The 16,908-nt window shown below is 46.3% G+C and overlaps 1 protein-coding gene across 7 annotated transcripts in view; it reads right to left on the bottom strand.

The window, feature by feature from the left end:
* Positions 1-567: 567 nt before the first annotated feature.
* Positions 568-16,908, bottom strand: part of LOC129831784 (protocadherin Fat 3-like) — a 393,104-nt gene continuing 376,763 nt past the window's right edge. For 3 of the 7 annotated variants that reach the window (XM_055895232.1, XM_055895229.1, XM_055895230.1), the window contains 6 exons: positions 14,244-14,517; positions 13,405-13,855; positions 12,724-12,837; positions 6,617-6,676; positions 4,529-4,564; positions 568-2,878 (listed from right to left, as the gene is read on the bottom strand). In XM_055895232.1, coding sequence (XP_055751207.1) covers positions 2,172-2,878; positions 4,529-4,564; positions 6,617-6,676; positions 12,724-12,837; positions 13,405-13,855; positions 14,244-14,517 — 1,642 coding nt within the window. In that variant the 3' untranslated portion in view covers positions 568-2,171. Of the gene's footprint in view, positions 2,879-4,528; positions 4,565-6,616; positions 6,677-12,723; positions 12,838-13,404; positions 13,856-14,243; positions 14,518-16,908 lie in introns of those variants that run through there. The other 4 variants (XM_055895235.1, XM_055895234.1, XM_055895231.1 and 1 more) reach the window with 3 other exon arrangements.

Consider the following 16,908-nt stretch of genomic DNA (forward strand, 5'->3'; position numbering starts at 1 on the left):
AGGAGAAGGAAGGGAAAGAAAATACATTGGGTTGCATGCTCAGAAATGTAATAGCTCAAGAAAACCTATTTGAAAATCAGGGACATCAGTGAAAAGAAAATTACTATCATAAAAATTCCTCATTGCTTATTATGCTAATTTAACTGGGCCAGAATTACATATCATGATAATGTCCTTTGGAGGATTTCACTAATATAGCACGTTTCATGTAATAACCATCAAAACCAAAAATCTAAAGATACTAGTGCAAAACAATAAAGATCATATAACATCATTAAAGCAAAATGACTGGGCAGAAAAGAAGAGCGGCAGGATATCAGTTTAACATGTGGTGGGACAGAAGGATGGCTAAACTCTCATGGCGTCACAGGAATGATTTCAGGGGTGGACGTTTGGACTAGGGGTAATAATAAACCTATTTCACATCAATCCAAATGGCATTCTTAGAGTGGATAATCATACAAACAATCTTCTTCCATTTCTATTTCACAAATTCTGTACAGGCTATGCATGAGCAGTGTGTGGATGTGTGTACCCCCCCCCCCTACCCCCCCCACCCACCCACCCGCATCCTGGTAAGGGAGAAGTCCTTTTTGGGCCGGCCTCTATGGGTAGGCAGGTATAGTGAGAGGTAGGACAGGGAAGTTGTGTGCAGCTAAAAACAATCACATCTGCTTTGAGCAGAAAGAGAAGGCAATATCACAGTACTGGCTGTTCAATTACAATATTGTCTTATTTTCTTTTTACCAAACATTCTTCATCTTTTCTTGATTCACTAGCTTGTCCATTTTCTCTGCACTAGCTCGGCCATTTTCTCTGCACTAGCTCACCCATTTTCTCTGCACTAGCTCACCCATTTTCTCTGCACTAGCTCATCCATTTTCTCTGCACTAGCTCATCCCTTTTCTCTGCACTAGCTCATCCGTTTTCTCTGCACTAGTTCATCCGTTTTCTCTGCACTAGCTCATCTGTTTTCTCTGCACTAGCTCGGCCATTTTCTCTGCACTAGCTCGGCCATTTTCTCTGCACTAGCTCATCCATTTTCTCTGCACTAGCTAATCCATTTTCTCTGCACTAGCTCATCCTTTTTCTCTGCACTAGCTCGGCCATTTTCTCTGCACTAGCTCATCCATTTTCTCTGCACTAGCTCATCCATTTTCTCTGCGCTATCTAATCTGTTTTCTCTGCACTAGCTCGGCCATTTTCTCTGCACTAGCTCGGCCATTTTCTCTGCACTAGCTCATCCATTTTCTCTGCACTAGCTCATCCATTTTCTCTGCACTAGCTCATCCTTTTTCTCTGCACTAGCTCAGCCATTTTCTCTGCACTAGCTCATCCATTTTCTCTGCACTAGCTCATCCATTTTCTCTGCGCTATCTCTTCCATTTTCTCTGCACTAGCTCATCCATTTTCTCTGCACTAGCTCATCCATTTTCTCTGCACTAGCTCATCCATTTTCTCTGCACTAGCTCATCCATTTTCTCTGCACTAGCTCATCCATTTTCTCTGCACTAGCTCATCCATTTTCTCTGCACTAGCTCATCCATTTTCTCTGCACAAGCTCATCCATTTTCTCTGCACTTGTCTCTTAAAAGTTTGTATTTTTTGAAACTTAATCTTTCTTATTCACATTCTCACCCTGTTTTCCCACTTACTCAACATATCTGGTAGGCTTTCTGTTCCTCACTATGGAAGAGGATAACACCCATCTGATCTTGACACGGGCCACTGCTAGGGTAGTGGCTATGATGATAGCCAGCTGTAGGTACTAATGTGTCAAAACACATTGCTTTCCATTGCATGCGGCTTGGTATTAGCTTAAGGGTAGTGGCTAAAGGGTCATGAATAAGGGTAGTGGCTTGGAATGAAAAGTGGTTTAAGGATAAAGCCTGCAATGGGTGAAGTGGTTTGAGGTTAGTGTTTGCAATGGCAGTGGTTGAAGGGTTAGGGTGGTACTGTTTTGATGATGTAGCCACTATCAAGCAGTGTGTCCATTAAACACCAATCATTCCCCTCTGAATGACTACCTCCATCTTTCATTACTCAGTCCAGAGGAACCTGCACAGCTCGACACAGCGTCCACTTCCTACTCCAGCAGTCTCTGTCGTGCACTCATGCCCACCCGTCCCCTTGCCACTCTCCTTGACCCCACAGTGGGGCCCAGTCAGACTTCAGACTTCAGTCTGTTGCTGCATCTCTACGGTGTGTGTCCCACCCCGGTGGAGCTCATCCATACTGTCAAAGTCACTACCGCCCGCCTCAGAGTCGTCAAAACCGCAGGGGGCCGACAAGTCCGAGGCCGATGATGCGTTCACTGACAACCTCCTATTCAGCGACACATTATCATCCATGTCCCCGCCTCCCGACATGATCGCCCCACCCACAAAAGTGCTGAACTCCTCCCCTCCCAGCCCGCCTTGCCCCGCCTCCCCCAGGGGCAGCTGGTGTGGGGGCAGGTATTGGCTGGGGTGGAAGTGTGGGCGGGGGGACCTGTGGCGTCCGGTGCTGCCACTAACACTCCCACTCAGGGTGCTCTCCTTGGAGGCGGGCTGGGTGGCGGGCAGGGTGTCGTAGGGGTGCTCCTGGTACTCCTCCAGGGGAGTGGGGAGGGGAGGCGGGAGCTGGTCCTGGGTCAGGAACTCTTCCTCATGAGGAGGTGGGAAATCACTGTCGATGTCGTAGCCCCCGAGGTAGTAGTCTGAATCCAGTTCCCGGGCGCTGCCCCCCAGGCGAGAGCTGCCCCCCAGGCAAGAGCGGCCCCCCAGTCGGGAGGCTGAGGCAACCATGTCTCCGAGGCCGCTGGCCTCGTAACTGGGCACCTCCTCGATGTTGGGCAGACGTGAGTTGGGCATCCAGTCAGACGTGTCCCAGTGATATGCTGGAGGAGGGAGGGACAGAGTTAGATTACATTTAGTAGACACAATCTCTGCCAACATGCCCGATGGACAGTTACAATCTGTAGGTTCATCTGGCATGTTAGTGGACAACTACAGTCTGTCTGCAGAGGTCCATTGGGCATGTTAGTGGACAACTACAGTCTGTCTGCAGAGGTCCATTGGGCATGTTAGTGGACAACTACAGTCTGTCTGCAGAGGTCCATCGGGCATGTTAGTGGACAACTACAGTCTGTCTGCAGAGGTCCATCGGGCATGATAGTGGACAACTACAGTCTGTCTGCAGAGGTCCATCGGGCATGTTTGTAGATAACAAAAACACAGTTAGACGTCAACCACAGCACGGGGAACATCCTGTACAGTGAACATGTTAGCTGTGTTTTGAAGGTTTCACAACATGCAGGAGGGAGGCCTGTGAACGTCAGGTCAGGGGTCACAGGTCAAAAGGTCACAGCATGTCAGGGTTCAGGAGGAGTCAGGGTGGCACTTCGGAACAGCCAAGCCATGGTGAGAGATCAGAGGCGACTGACCGATGGGATCATTCAACGTAAACAAACACATCACAGCTTGACATACTTCCAAATGTTAACCAGGGAATGTTTCACAAAGCATTAAACTGTAAAATTCAAAACAAAAACAAAGAACGGACGGACGGACGGACCGACAGACAGACAGACATTAAGACAGACAGACAGACATTAAGACAGACAGACATTAAGACAGACAGACAGACATTAAGACAGACAGACATTAAGACAGACAGACAGACATTAAGACAGACAGACATTAAGACAGACAGACATTAAGACATTAAGACAGACAGACAGACATTAAGACAGACAGACAGACAGACATTAAGACAGACAGACATTAAGACAGACAGACAGACAGACAGACAGACAGACAGACAGACAGACATTAAGATATTAAGACAGACAGACAGACAGACAGACAGACAGACAGACAGACAGACAGTACATGCATCAAAGGAAATTACAAAACAAAAGTGAGAAGCACTAAAAAGTAAAAAACAAATCTCAACAAAGCAACGTCAGCGAGGACAAACTCATTAAAAGCAGTAACAACAAAACAACACGCTCGGAGGTGGGATGCAAATGCAATGCAGTGGGAGGATCAAACATCACACGTCACAGGCAGCAGGCAAAAGCAAATGAAAGTGAAAATTGGCCAAACTGAGGAAGAACGGCCACAAGGCGCGTTGGAGAGTGAGTGGTTGTCATGGGAGATGAGCGAAGCCTCTCCACCCCGGCAACGTGCCAACTCCAAGGAAGTATCAGGACTGCTCAGTCAGCACAACAACACTGTGACTGGGGAAAACACATGCTGGGGTGTGTGTGTGTGTTGGCAGGGGGCTAGGAGTAACAAACCACACAAACACAGTGAGCTGGAACGGAGACTGAGGAGAGAGAGAGAGAGAAAGAGAGGAAGAGAGAGAGAGAGAAAGTGAGAGAGAGAGAGAGGAAGAGATAAAGAGAGGGAGCGAGATGGAGAGAGAGAAGAAGAGAAGGAGAGAGGGAGAGGAAGAGAGAGAGAGAGGGAGAGCGACAGGAGTAAAGGGGAGTGAGAGAGATGAGATGGATTGATGTGAGATGAAGAGAAAGGGGGGGGGTCACCTCTGTTGTAGCTCTGACCTTGATCCATGACTGACACTGTCAGGTGGGAGAACAGGAGAAGAGAGAGCTTTAGCTTGTTAGTGTGTGTTTGCGTTGGAGGTGCCAGACAGGTGTTTGCGAGGCTTAGGATCGGACCATCTGAGATTCCCATCCACCCGAATGTTTAATATATCAATGTATTTATGTATCGGTAATGTGTACATTTATTTATGTATGTGTAATATGTCAGTCTATTTATGTATCGGTAATGTGTCCATTTATTTATGCATGTGTAATATGTCAGTGTATTTATGAATGTGTAATATGTCCGTTTATTTATGTATGTGTAATATGTCCATTTATTTATGCATGTGTAATATGTCAGTGTATTTATGAATGTGTAATATGTCAGTGTATTTATGTATGTGTAATATGTCAGTTTATTTATGTATGTGTAATATGTCAGTTTATCTATGTATGTGTAATATGTCAGTGTATTTATGTATGTGTAATATGTCAGTGTATTTATGAATGTGTAATATGTCAGTTTATCTATGTATGTGTAATATGTCAGTGTATTTATGTATGTGTAATATGTCAGTGTATTTATGTATGTGTAATATGTCAGTGTATTTATGTATGTGTAAAATGTCCGTTTATTTATGAATGTGTAATATGTAGGTGTATTTATGTATGTGTAAAATGCCAGTGTATTTATATATGTGTAATATGTCAATGCACATGTTGTGAGTAACACTGATTCAGCCCTGACCTTTTTGCAGTGGTGTAAAGTACTTATCAAAAAAAAAACTTTAAAGTACTACTTAAGTCGTTTTTGGAGGGATTCTGTACTTTACTACTTATATTTTTTCACTACCTTTACTTCACCACTGTCACGCATGATCCCTCTCCGGCCTCTAGGTCACCAGGCTGCTCGTTATGGCGCATACCTGTCACCATCGTTATGGCGCACACCTGTCACCATCGTTATGGCGCACACCTGTCACCATCGTTACGCGCACCTACGCATCATCAGACTCACCTAGACTCCATCACTTCCCTGATTACCTTCCCTATATATGTCATTCCCTTTGGTTCCATCCCCAGGCGTTATTGTTTCTGTGTCATGTCTGTGCGTTGTTCGTGTTTGTTATTTTGTATTATGTTGTGTTTATTTATTAAAACACTCACTCCCTGAACTTGAAACCTGACTCTCAGCGCACATCGTTACAACTACATTCCTAAAGAAAATAATGTACTTTTGACTTTTTAATTCATATATTTTCCCTTTCCCTGGTCCAATTCACACACTTATTAAGAGAACATCCCTGGTGATTTCTACTGCCTCTGATCCGACGGACTCACTAAACACAAATGCTTTGTTTGTAAATGATGTCTGCGTGTTGTAGTGTGCCCCTGGCTATCTTATTATAATTTTTTTTTAAAAGAACATTGTGCCGTCAGGTTTGCCTAATGTAAGCAATTTTAAATTATTTATACTTTTGATACTTAAGTATATTTTTTGCAATTACATTTACTTTTGATACTTAGGTATATTTAAAACCAAATATTTAAAACTTTTACTCAAGTAGTATTTTACTGGGTGACCTTTACTTTTACTTGAGTGATTTTCTATTAAGGTATCTCTACTTTTACCCAAGTATGACAATTGGGTACTTTTTACACCACTGCCTTTTTGTCAGCCCCCCCCCCCCCTCCCTCATGAACCCTAATGTGTGTGTGTGTGTGTGTGTGTGTGTGTGTGTGTGTGTGTGTGTGTGTGTGTGTGTGTGTGTGTGTGTGTGTGTGTGTGTGTGTGTGTGTGTGTGTGTGTGTTTGTGTTGAGGCTTGACACTTCAACATATGGGTTCCATGTAAGCTAGGTATTTGATGTGTACTGAAAATATAAAGCCTACAGTATGTGTGTACTTTGAGTTTACATTACATGTACATCATGCCTGAAGTACATGATTTTCAAACCACAGCACTGTCATGCTATTGTCATGGAGAGCATTGGCATGGCATCTCATAGAGAGAGAGGTAAGTGCAGGGAGAAGTAAAGAGAGCATCAGAAGGATAGAGAGAGAGAGGATGGATGAGACATGGTACCTTCGTTTTCAATAGTGTCGACTGCATCATTGACCAGTCGAATGACGGTCACTATGGAGGCTTGTTGAAGAGAATCAGAGGGAGGAGACACGGTTTGAGACACAGGAAGTTGACAACAGGCTGCCAGGAAGCAGAGCTACTATTGGCTGAAGATGGGATCAATACTAGAGACGTGTAGCATGGGAGGTGTCTGATCAAAAGCTTCATATGGAACCAGACTTAGAAGACCTACACTCTTAGAAAATGTTTTGCTATCTAGTACCTAAAATACGTTTTTGGCTGACCCCATAGGAGAACCATTTAGAAGAACCCTTTTTGGTTCTAGGTAGAAAGAACCCTTTTGGGTTCCATGTAGAACCCTCTGTGTAAAGGGTTCTACCTGGAACCAAAAGGGTTCTTTCTACCTGGAACCAAAAAGTGTTATTTTTATTTTACCGTTATTTTACCAGGTAAGTTGACTGAGAACACGTTCTCATTTGCAGCAACGACCTGGGGAATAGTTACAGGGGAGAGGAGGGGGATGAATGAGCCAATTGTAAACTGGGGATTATTAGGTGACCATGATGGTTTGAGGGCCAGATTCAGAATTTAGCCAGGACACCGGGGTTAACACCCCTACTCTTACGATAAGTGCCATGGGATCTTTAATGACCTCAGAGAGTCAGGACACCCGTTTAACGTCCCATCCGAAAGACGGCACCCTACACAGGGCAGTGTCCCCAATCACTGCCCTGGGGCATTGGGATATTTTTTTTTTTAGACCAGATGAAAGAGTGCCTCCTACTGGCCCTCCAACACCACTTCCAGCAGCATCTGGTCTCCCATCCAGGGACTGACCAGGACCAACCCTGCTTAGCTTCAGAAGCAAACCAGCAGTGGTATGCAGGGTGGTATGCTGCTGGCTATCCTATGGGGACAGCCAAATAACCCTTTTTGGAACCTTTTTTTCTAAGAGTGTAAGAGGGGACTAACACAGAATCCATGTGCATTTGCTCATCCAAGTATTGGAGAGTATACCCAGTACACACACACACACACACACACACTCCAATTTACATATGTATACATGAGGTAGGGCTGTGCTCAGAGAGAAGAGAGCTAGACTGTTAAATTATGTTCTGAAGACATTCAATGAAAACCAGATAAATAGAAAAATAACAACCAAATGGAGAAATTAAATGGAATGAACATAATAATGACATCACATCCACTGGAGCGGTCAGCCGAACTGATTCAGATTGTTCTGTGGCCTGATTGGCTAATATCAGAGACAGATATTATGTGAAATGTGACCATCTTGACAGTGAAGCGGTTCCATTAATTATGAATGAATGAAGCATCAATGTTGATATGTCAACATTGCATTTCAGCTATGTAGTCTAGTACATAGTAGCAACACACTATGATTATGTAGATTCACATGTGGATGTCAGTGATTTTTGCAGAATGACCTGAGTGATCCATGTTGATCAAGAAACAACCCTTTATAACTCTCTAAGTAAAAATAACTACTACTGACTTTTTCCCAATACCAAAACGCCACAAAAACAAAGCACAAGTTCCATAACAATAACAAAAACAACACAGCACAATATAACACAACACATAAACAACCACCTAAAACCTGAACTGGCTTCTGCCAACAATTGGAACTGCAATATCAACGACTACAACCATGGAAAGACATGGGAAAGAATGTGCTAGAATGACAAGTTAACAAACACAACAGAGCTGTGTGGATGGAAGCACAGTATTATTCCTCTTATGTCAGATGTCTGTCTGTGTGTCACGCCCTGGCCTTAGTATTCTTTGTTTTCTTTATTATTTTAGTTAGGTCAGGGTGTGACATGGGGAATGTTTGTGTTTTGTTGGTTTTGGGTGATTCTATGGTAAAGGGGTTGTTGGGTGTAGTATATGGGTTTGTGTTGAGTACATGTGTCTAGCGTTGTCTATGTATGTTTAGTTGTCTAGGAGAGTCTATGGTTGCCTGAATGGGTTCCCAATTAGAGACAGCTGATTTCTGTTGTCTCTGATTGGGAGCCATATTTAGGGTAGCCATAGGCTTTCATTTGATGTGAGTAGTTGTCTATGTTATACGTTTGTAGCCTGTGTGTGCACATCGTTATTTAGCTTCACGATCGTTTTCTTGTTTTGTTAGTGTGTAAGTGTTTTTTGTTTCGTTTTGCCTTCTTCCTCAATAAAAGGAGATGGCTTATTTTCCTACTGCTGCGTTTTGGTCCGTCAATCCTCCACACGATCGTGACAGAACTACTCACCAATACAGGACCAAGCGGCATGTAAAGCGGCAACAGGACCCACCTACACAGGATTCGTGGACATGGGAGGAGATACTGGATGGTAAGGGGCCGTGGGCACAACCGGGAGAATATCGCCTTCCTCGTGAAGAGCTGGAGGCAGCTAAAGCCGAGAGGAGGCGATATGAGGAGGCAGCACGGAGACAAGGCTGGAAGCCCGTGAGTTCAACCCAAAAATTTCTTGGGGGGGGCCTTAAAGGGAGTGTGGCGAAGTCAGGTAGGAAACCTGCGCCTACTCCCTGTACTTACCGTGGAGAGCGAGAGTACGGGCAGACACCGTGTTACGCAGTAGAGCGCACGATGTCTCCTGTACGCGTGCATAGCCCGGTTCGGTACATTCCAGCTCCACGTATCGGCCGGGCTAGACTGAGCGTTGAGCCGTATGTCATGAAGCCGGCCCAACGCATCTGGTCACCAGTGCGTCTCCTCGGGCCGGCGTACATGGCACCAGCCTTACGCATGGTGTCCCCGGTTCGCCTACATAGGCCGGTGCGGGTTTTTCCACCTCCCCGCACTGGTCAGGCGATGGGGAGCATACAACCAGGTAGGGTTGGGCAGGCTCGGCGCTCAAGGGAGCCAGTACGCCTGCACGGTCCGGTATTTCCGGCGCCACCTCCCCGCCCCAACCCAGTACCACCAGTGCCTCCTCCACGCACTAGCCATATGGTGCGTGTCTCCAGCCCTTTACCACCAGTGCCTAAACCACGAACCAAGCCTCCTGTGTGTCCCCAGAGTCCTGTGCGTCCTGTTGCTGCTCCCCGCACTAGCCCTGAGATGCGTGTCCCCAGCCCGGTACCACGCACCAGGCCTACAGTGCGCCTCAGCCAGCAGGAGTCTGCCGTCTGCACAGCGATGCCTGAACTGCCCGTCTGCCAAGCGCCATCTGAGCCATCCGTCTCCCCAGCGCCATCTGAGCCATCCGTCTCCCCAGCGCCATCTGAGCCATCCGTCTGCAATAAGCCTGCAAAGCCGCCCGTCTGCCATGAGCCTACTGAGCCGCCCGCCAGACAGGAGCCGCTAGAGCCGTCCGTCAGACAGGATCTGCCAGGGCCGCCAACCAGACAGGATCTGCCAGAGCCGCCAACCAGACAGGATCTGCCAGAGCCGCCAACCAGACAGGATCTGCCAGAGCCGCCAACCAGACAGGATCTGCCAGAGCCGCCAACCAGACAGGATCTGCCAGAGCCGCCAACCAGACAGGATCTGCCAGAGCCGCCAACCAGACAGGATCTGCCAGAGCCGCCAACCAGACAGGATCTGCCAGAGCCGCCAACCAGACAGGATCTGCCAGAGCCGCCAACCAGACAGGATCTGCCAGAGCCGCCAACCAGACAGGATCTGCCAGATCCGCCAACCAGACAGGATCTGCCAGATCCGTCAGCTAGCCATGAGCAGCCAGATCCGTCAGCTAGCCATGAGCAGCCAGATCCGTCAGCTAGCCATGAGCAGCCAGATCCGTCAGCTAGCCATGAGCAGCCAGATCCGTCAGCTAGCCATGAGCAGCCAGATCCGTCAGCCAGCCATGAGCAGCCAGATCTGTCAGCCAGCCATGGGCCGTCCCTCAGTCCGGAGCTGCCGTTCCTCAGTCCGGAGCTGCCGTTCCTCAGTCCGGAGCTGCCCCTTATCCTGGTGCTGCCCCTTATCCTGGTGCTGTCCCTTACCCTGGTGCTGTCCCTTACCCTGGTACTGCCCCTTAGTCCGGAGCTGCCGCCTTAGTCCGGAACTGCCACTTAATGCAGTGGGGTTAATGTGGAGGGGGGTCATTTGGAGGAAGCTAAGGAGGCGGTTAGGGACTGTGGTGACGTGGGGAACACGACCAGTGCCGGAGCCGCCACCGTGGATGGAAGCCCACCCAGACCCTCCCCTAGACTGTGTAATGGTGCGCCCGGAGTTCGCACCTTAAGGGGGGGGTTATGTCACGCCCTGGCCTTAGTATTCTTTATTTTCTTTATTATTTTAGTTAGGTCAGGGTGTGACATGGGGAATGTTTGTGTTTTGTTGGTTTTGGGTGATTCTATGGTAAAGGGGTGTTGGGTGTAGTATATGGGTTTGTGTTGAGTACATGTGTCTAGCGTTGTCTATGTATGTTTAGTTGTCTAGGAGAGTCTATGGTTGCCTGAATGGGTTCCCAATTAGAGACAGCTGATTTCTGTTGTCTCTGATTGGGAGCCATATTTAGGGTAGCCATAGGCTTTCATTTGATGTGAGTAGTTGTCTATGTTATACGTTTGTAGCCTGTGTGTGCACATCGTTATTTAGCTTCACGATCGTTTTCTTGTTTTGTTAGTGTGTAAGTGTTTTTTGTTTCGTTTTGCCTTCTTCCTCAATAAAAGGAGATGGCTTATTTTCCTACTGCTGCGTTTTGGTCCGTCAATCCTCCACACGATCGTGACACTGTGTGCACACTGTCACACTGTCACACTGTCACTTCTAAATGAAAACAACAATCTGACAGGTATGGAAATCAACTAACACACTGTCAGATTGTCACTTCTAAATGAAAACATCAATCTGACAGGTATGGAAATCAACAAACACACTGTCACGCTGTCACTTCTAAATGAAAACAACAATCTGACAGGTATGGAAATCAACAAACACACTGTCACGCTGTCACTTCTAAATGAAAACAACAATCTGACAGGTATGGAAATCAACAAACACACTGTCACGCTGTCACTTCTAAATGAAAACAACAATCTGACAGGTATGGAAATCAACAAACACACTGTCACGCTGTCACTTCTAAATGAAAACAACAATCTGACAGGTATGGAAATCAACAAACACACTGTCACACTGTCACTTCTAAATGAAAACAACAATCTGACAGGTATGGAAATCAACAAACACACTGTCACACTGTCACTTCTAAATGAAAACAACAATCTGACAGGTATGGAAATCAACAAACACACTGTCACACTGTCACTTCTAAATGAAAACAACAATCTGACAGGTATGGAAATCAACAAACACACTGTCACACTGTCACTTCTAAATGAAAACAACAATCTGACAGGTATGGAAATCAACAAACACACTGTCACGCTGTCACTTCTAAATGAAAACAACAATCTGACAGGTATGGAAATCAACTAACACACTGTCACACTGTCACTTCTAAATGAAAACAACAATCTGACAGGTATGGAAATCAACTAACACTGTCACACCCAAAATGAAAACAACAATCGGACAGGTATGGAAATAAAACAATTCACGGGATTAAAATAACTGGATTAAAAAATGAGAAAAAACATGAACAGATTATATGAAACACATAAATCAAACAATACCATTGAGGACAAATAAATTAACACACTGGATATCAAATTGTTTTCCTGAAACCCTTTTATAACACAGCAGGAGTAAATGCATCTCATGGAGAGAGGGTGTTAGGAAACAACAAACACTCTATAAATTACGGGGTTCCCATAGTTTTTTGTTAATCACAACATCTCTATTTTAATGACCTAACATTACACCCCCCCGACTCCTCCCCTAGTCTCCTATCTCTTAGGTGTTAGCAGATCTAAATGAACTGTTATTGACGCAACATGGCGATGGCGCGACCTCATCCAATGTGCTATAGGGAGCTTCAGCCATATTGCTTTTAAATACAGTATCTGGTACTTCTGAATGTGCAAACACCTAGGGGTAATGATAGGGGGTTAGGGGAAGACAAGAAAGACTAAGTTAAGTGTTGCTACCGGACCGGATGGCAGACTAGCTCACTGTCGCTATGGGTGTGGCCAGAAAGAGGCACGAGAAAGGAGGGGCATGGCTTACCGTTGTCGTCGCAGGAGTCGGAGTGGAAAGAGCTCAGTGATTGGACCTCAGAGTTGCTGCCCTTGTTGCTCCCTGAGAAACAGGTCATCTCTTCGCCCATATCTACCATTTTACCTGCAGGGAGAGGTCAGAGGTTAAAGGTCAAGGGGTCTGAGGGCGGTGGGAGCAGGCCAGGGAGAGTTGGCCCTCAGCGTGGTTAGTCACAGAAGAACAGGCTCGTTAGTACCAGGGCTGTCTTTGTTGTGGCACAAATCACACACACACACTATGGCTCCATCGACAACAATGCTGGCATCGAGAGCTAGATGTACCCCACACACACACAGACACAGACACACACACACACACACACACTTTTGATTTGGGAATCAAAGCCAGCTCATAATTAGGATGGTCTTGATAAACTGAACGTGATGATCTCTGAGTGTAGTTCTGTGTAATATGAATATGAATGAATATGGAAATGGAACAACAATGCACTCTTCCTCAAGAGTTCTTTGAAAAGAGAATCACTTGGAGGGATACTCAATCACACAAACGGACATTTGAATATATAGTATGCATGAATACACACACACAAGACACCACAAACACGTATGAACAAAGACTGTACCACACACAAACAGGTTCAAACACATCACACTAATACATAACTATGTCCCCCCACCCACACACACTGACCCTCGTCGCTGTCCCAGGGGCTCTTGTGGATGGAGTCACAGTCAGAACGACAGGGCGAGACAGGTGGCAGGTTGGGCGCAACGCTACACACCACCACCCCCCTCCGCACTGTGCCTCCCAGAATCCTGGGTGACTCTGGGTGGAAGGTGCTCATCTCAGTGTGTTCCACGCCTCTCCCATCTGCAATCTTCTCCAGCGTGGACCGCGGATCACCTTGGAAACAGGGTGTGTATGCCATGGGCCTCACAGGCACCTGGGGCGGGCCGAGCATCCCAGCTCCGCCACCTATCACCGTGGCGCACAGCCCCGCTTCGGCGTACAGGTTCAAGGGGTCTCCCGGCGTGCAGCGCAGGGTCTTGAACTGAACCCCGTTGGCCTTGTTTAAGAGAGCTGCTGTTGCTGGATCTTGGACCAGCGTCAAGTTGTTACGGGAGTAGTTCTTCTGGAACACCTGGAGACAAAATATATTTTTGCTATTTCTTGTAAAACAATATATAGGATTAAAGATGTAGGATCTTAATTTGAGCCAGTTTCTGAGGCAGGAAAATAATCCTGCAGCAACAGGAAATATGAATTAATGGACATTTTTGTAGGGATTGATACATTTTTCATTCGGGAAAATCAAGTCTGACATTTCTTTGGAAATTAGAAACTTCAGAAGCCTTTTCAAACCTTAAATACAATACAAGCTTTAAATGTACTACATCGCAGGACAGTGTGATCAACTTAAGATCCTACATCTGTAAAACTGACGAAGGCTGAATTATTTAAAACAAATTACACATTTCATCGTAAAAATAAAAACACACAATAATAATTAAACAACACAATACAAATACCTTCTTACGGAAGGCGATGAAGAGGATGATGAGGGTGACGATGACGAAGAGGACAACAGCAATGCCGATCAGTTCTTCTTTCCCCACCATGGCGTGTCCAGCCTGCATGTCTGGTACCACCACGGGCCGCAGGCCGCAGAGCTGGCCCACGAAGCCCGCCGTGCAGTTGCAGTAGAACGAGCCGTGCGTGTTGACACACACACCGCCGTTCTCACATTCTGCTTCGCCGCCCGTGGCTCCGTCCCGCTCACACTCGTTTACGTCTTCCTCGCACCTGGAGAGGGTGAATAGAGGAAGGAAGGGAGAGAAGGAAGACGAGAGAGGGATGAGGGGAGAATTTTGCTTAGTAATTAGTTTGGATAGTCTATACACTCCAAAAACTTGAGGAAGGTATCAATATATCTAAACCTCGGTCACTTCAGTTGGCACTTAAAACAAATTGTCACAGATAGTTTGTGGGACATTTAATAATTGCCTGACTAAAACTGATTAAGACTCTCCTTTCATTTGGAGGTGGGAGGAGAGACATGTAGAGAGGGTGATAGAGGACAGCTCAGGGACTCCTAGGGTGTTTCTCAAAATGCATACTACCGTGCTCCGAGCATGCAAATTGGAGCACAGGAGGGTCGGAGTATGAGTCCAAATCAAAGTATGCAAAAGGGAGCATGGAGGGCACTTCTTGAATGCATACTCCGTTTGTATATATTTTAAGCTTTAACGGAAAGTATGAAAAGAAATATGACGCAACCACGTAAAAAATTAAGCATTGGCTGAAGCGAGAGAAAATACACTGACTTAGGAATGAAATGTTGCCTATTCACATCTCATATGTTGCCTGACTACACAATTTTTTATCTTGATACGTTAATAAATACAGGCTGTGTTAATTTTTGCATGTTTACCTGCCTACGTACCTATATAGCAAGCCCATAATAAGTAAACAGGGCTAACTGACTAGCTACTAGTACTGTTAGCTAGCCAGATAGCCACAAATAATTGTTAGCTAGCTACACACGAAGAATGGACAGCTATCTTGCATAAAAATCGTTTTAGGTAATTTTAGCTTTTTTAACTAGCTTCCTAACTAGATTATTACGATTTGCACATCTAGCGGATAATTATGAAGTAAAACATTTGCTTTGTGTATATCTTGTTTCGTCTATTGTTGTCATTGTCTTGGCTGGAAGAAGGTTCAGTGAAAGGGAGATACAGCATGAGGTAATACAGTAGGGGGAGATGCAGAGTGAGGTAATACAGTAGGGGGAGTTGCAGCATGAGGTAATACAGTAGGGGGAGATGCAGCATGAGGTAATACAGTAGGGGGAGATGCAGCATGAGGTAATACAGTAGGGGGAGATGCAGCATGAGGTAATACAGTAGGGGGAGATGCAGCATGAGGTAATACAGTAGGGGGAGATGCAGCGTGATGTAATACAGCAGGTGGAGATGCAGACTGAGGTAAAACTTAGGGGGAGATGCAGCGTGAGGTAATACAGTAGGGGGAGATGCAGCGTGAGGTAATACAGTAGGGGGAGATGCAGAGTGGGGTAATACAGTAGGGGGAGATGCAGCGTGAGGTAATTCAGTAGGGGGAGATGCAGCGTGAGGTAAAACAGTAGGGGGAGATGCAGAGTGAGGTAATACAGTAGGGGGAGATTCAGCGTGAGGTAATACAGCAGGTGGAGATGCAGTGTGAGGTAATACAGTAGGGGGAGATGCAGAGTGAGGTAATACAGTAGGGGGAGATGCAACATGAGGTAATACAGTAGGGGGAGATGCAGCGTGAGGTAATACAGTAGGGGGAGATGCAGCATGAGGTAATTCAGTAGGGGGAGATGCAGCGTGAGGTAAAACAGTAGGGGGAGATGCAGAGTGAGGTAATACAGTAGGGGGAGATTCAGCGTGAGGTAATACAGCAGGTGGAGATGCAGTGTGAGGTAATACAGTAGGGGGAGATGCAGAGTGAGGTAATACAGTAGGGGGAGATGCAACATGAGGTAATATAGTAGGGGGAGATGCAGCGTGAGGTAATACAGTAGGGGGAGATGCAGCATGAGGTAATTCAGTAGGGGGAGATGCAGCGTGAGGTAATAAAGTAGGGGGAGATGCAGCGTGAGGTAATACAGTAGGGGGAGATGCAGAGTGAGGTAATACAGAAGGGGGAGATGCAGTGTGAGGTAATACAGTATGGGGAGATGCAGCGTGAGGTAATACAGCATGGGGAGATGCAGCATGAGGTAATACAGTAGGGAGAGATGCAGCGTGAGGTAATACAGTAGGGGGAGATAAAGTGTGAGGTAATACAGTAGGGGGAGATGCAGCGTGAGGTAATACAGTAGGGGTAGATGCAGCGTGAGGTAATACAGTAGGGGGAGATGCAGCGTGAGGTAATTCAGTAGGGGGAGATGCAGCGTGAGGTAATACAGCAGGGGGAGATGCAGCGTGAGGTAAAACTGTGGGGGGAGATGCAGCGTGAGGTAATTCAGTAGGGGGAGATGCAGCATGAGGTAAAACAGCAGGGGGAGATGCAGCGTGAGGTAAAACAGCAGCGGAGATGCAGCGTGAGGTAATACAGTATGGGGAGATGCAGCGTGAGGTAATACAGTATGGGGAGATGCAGCGTGAGGTAATTCAGTAGGGGGAGATGCAGCGTGAGGTAATACAG

Source organism: Salvelinus fontinalis, chromosome 33, assembly GCF_029448725.1.
Source record: "Salvelinus fontinalis isolate EN_2023a chromosome 33, ASM2944872v1, whole genome shotgun sequence".
Classification (NCBI taxonomy): Eukaryota; Metazoa; Chordata; class Actinopteri; order Salmoniformes; family Salmonidae; genus Salvelinus; species Salvelinus fontinalis.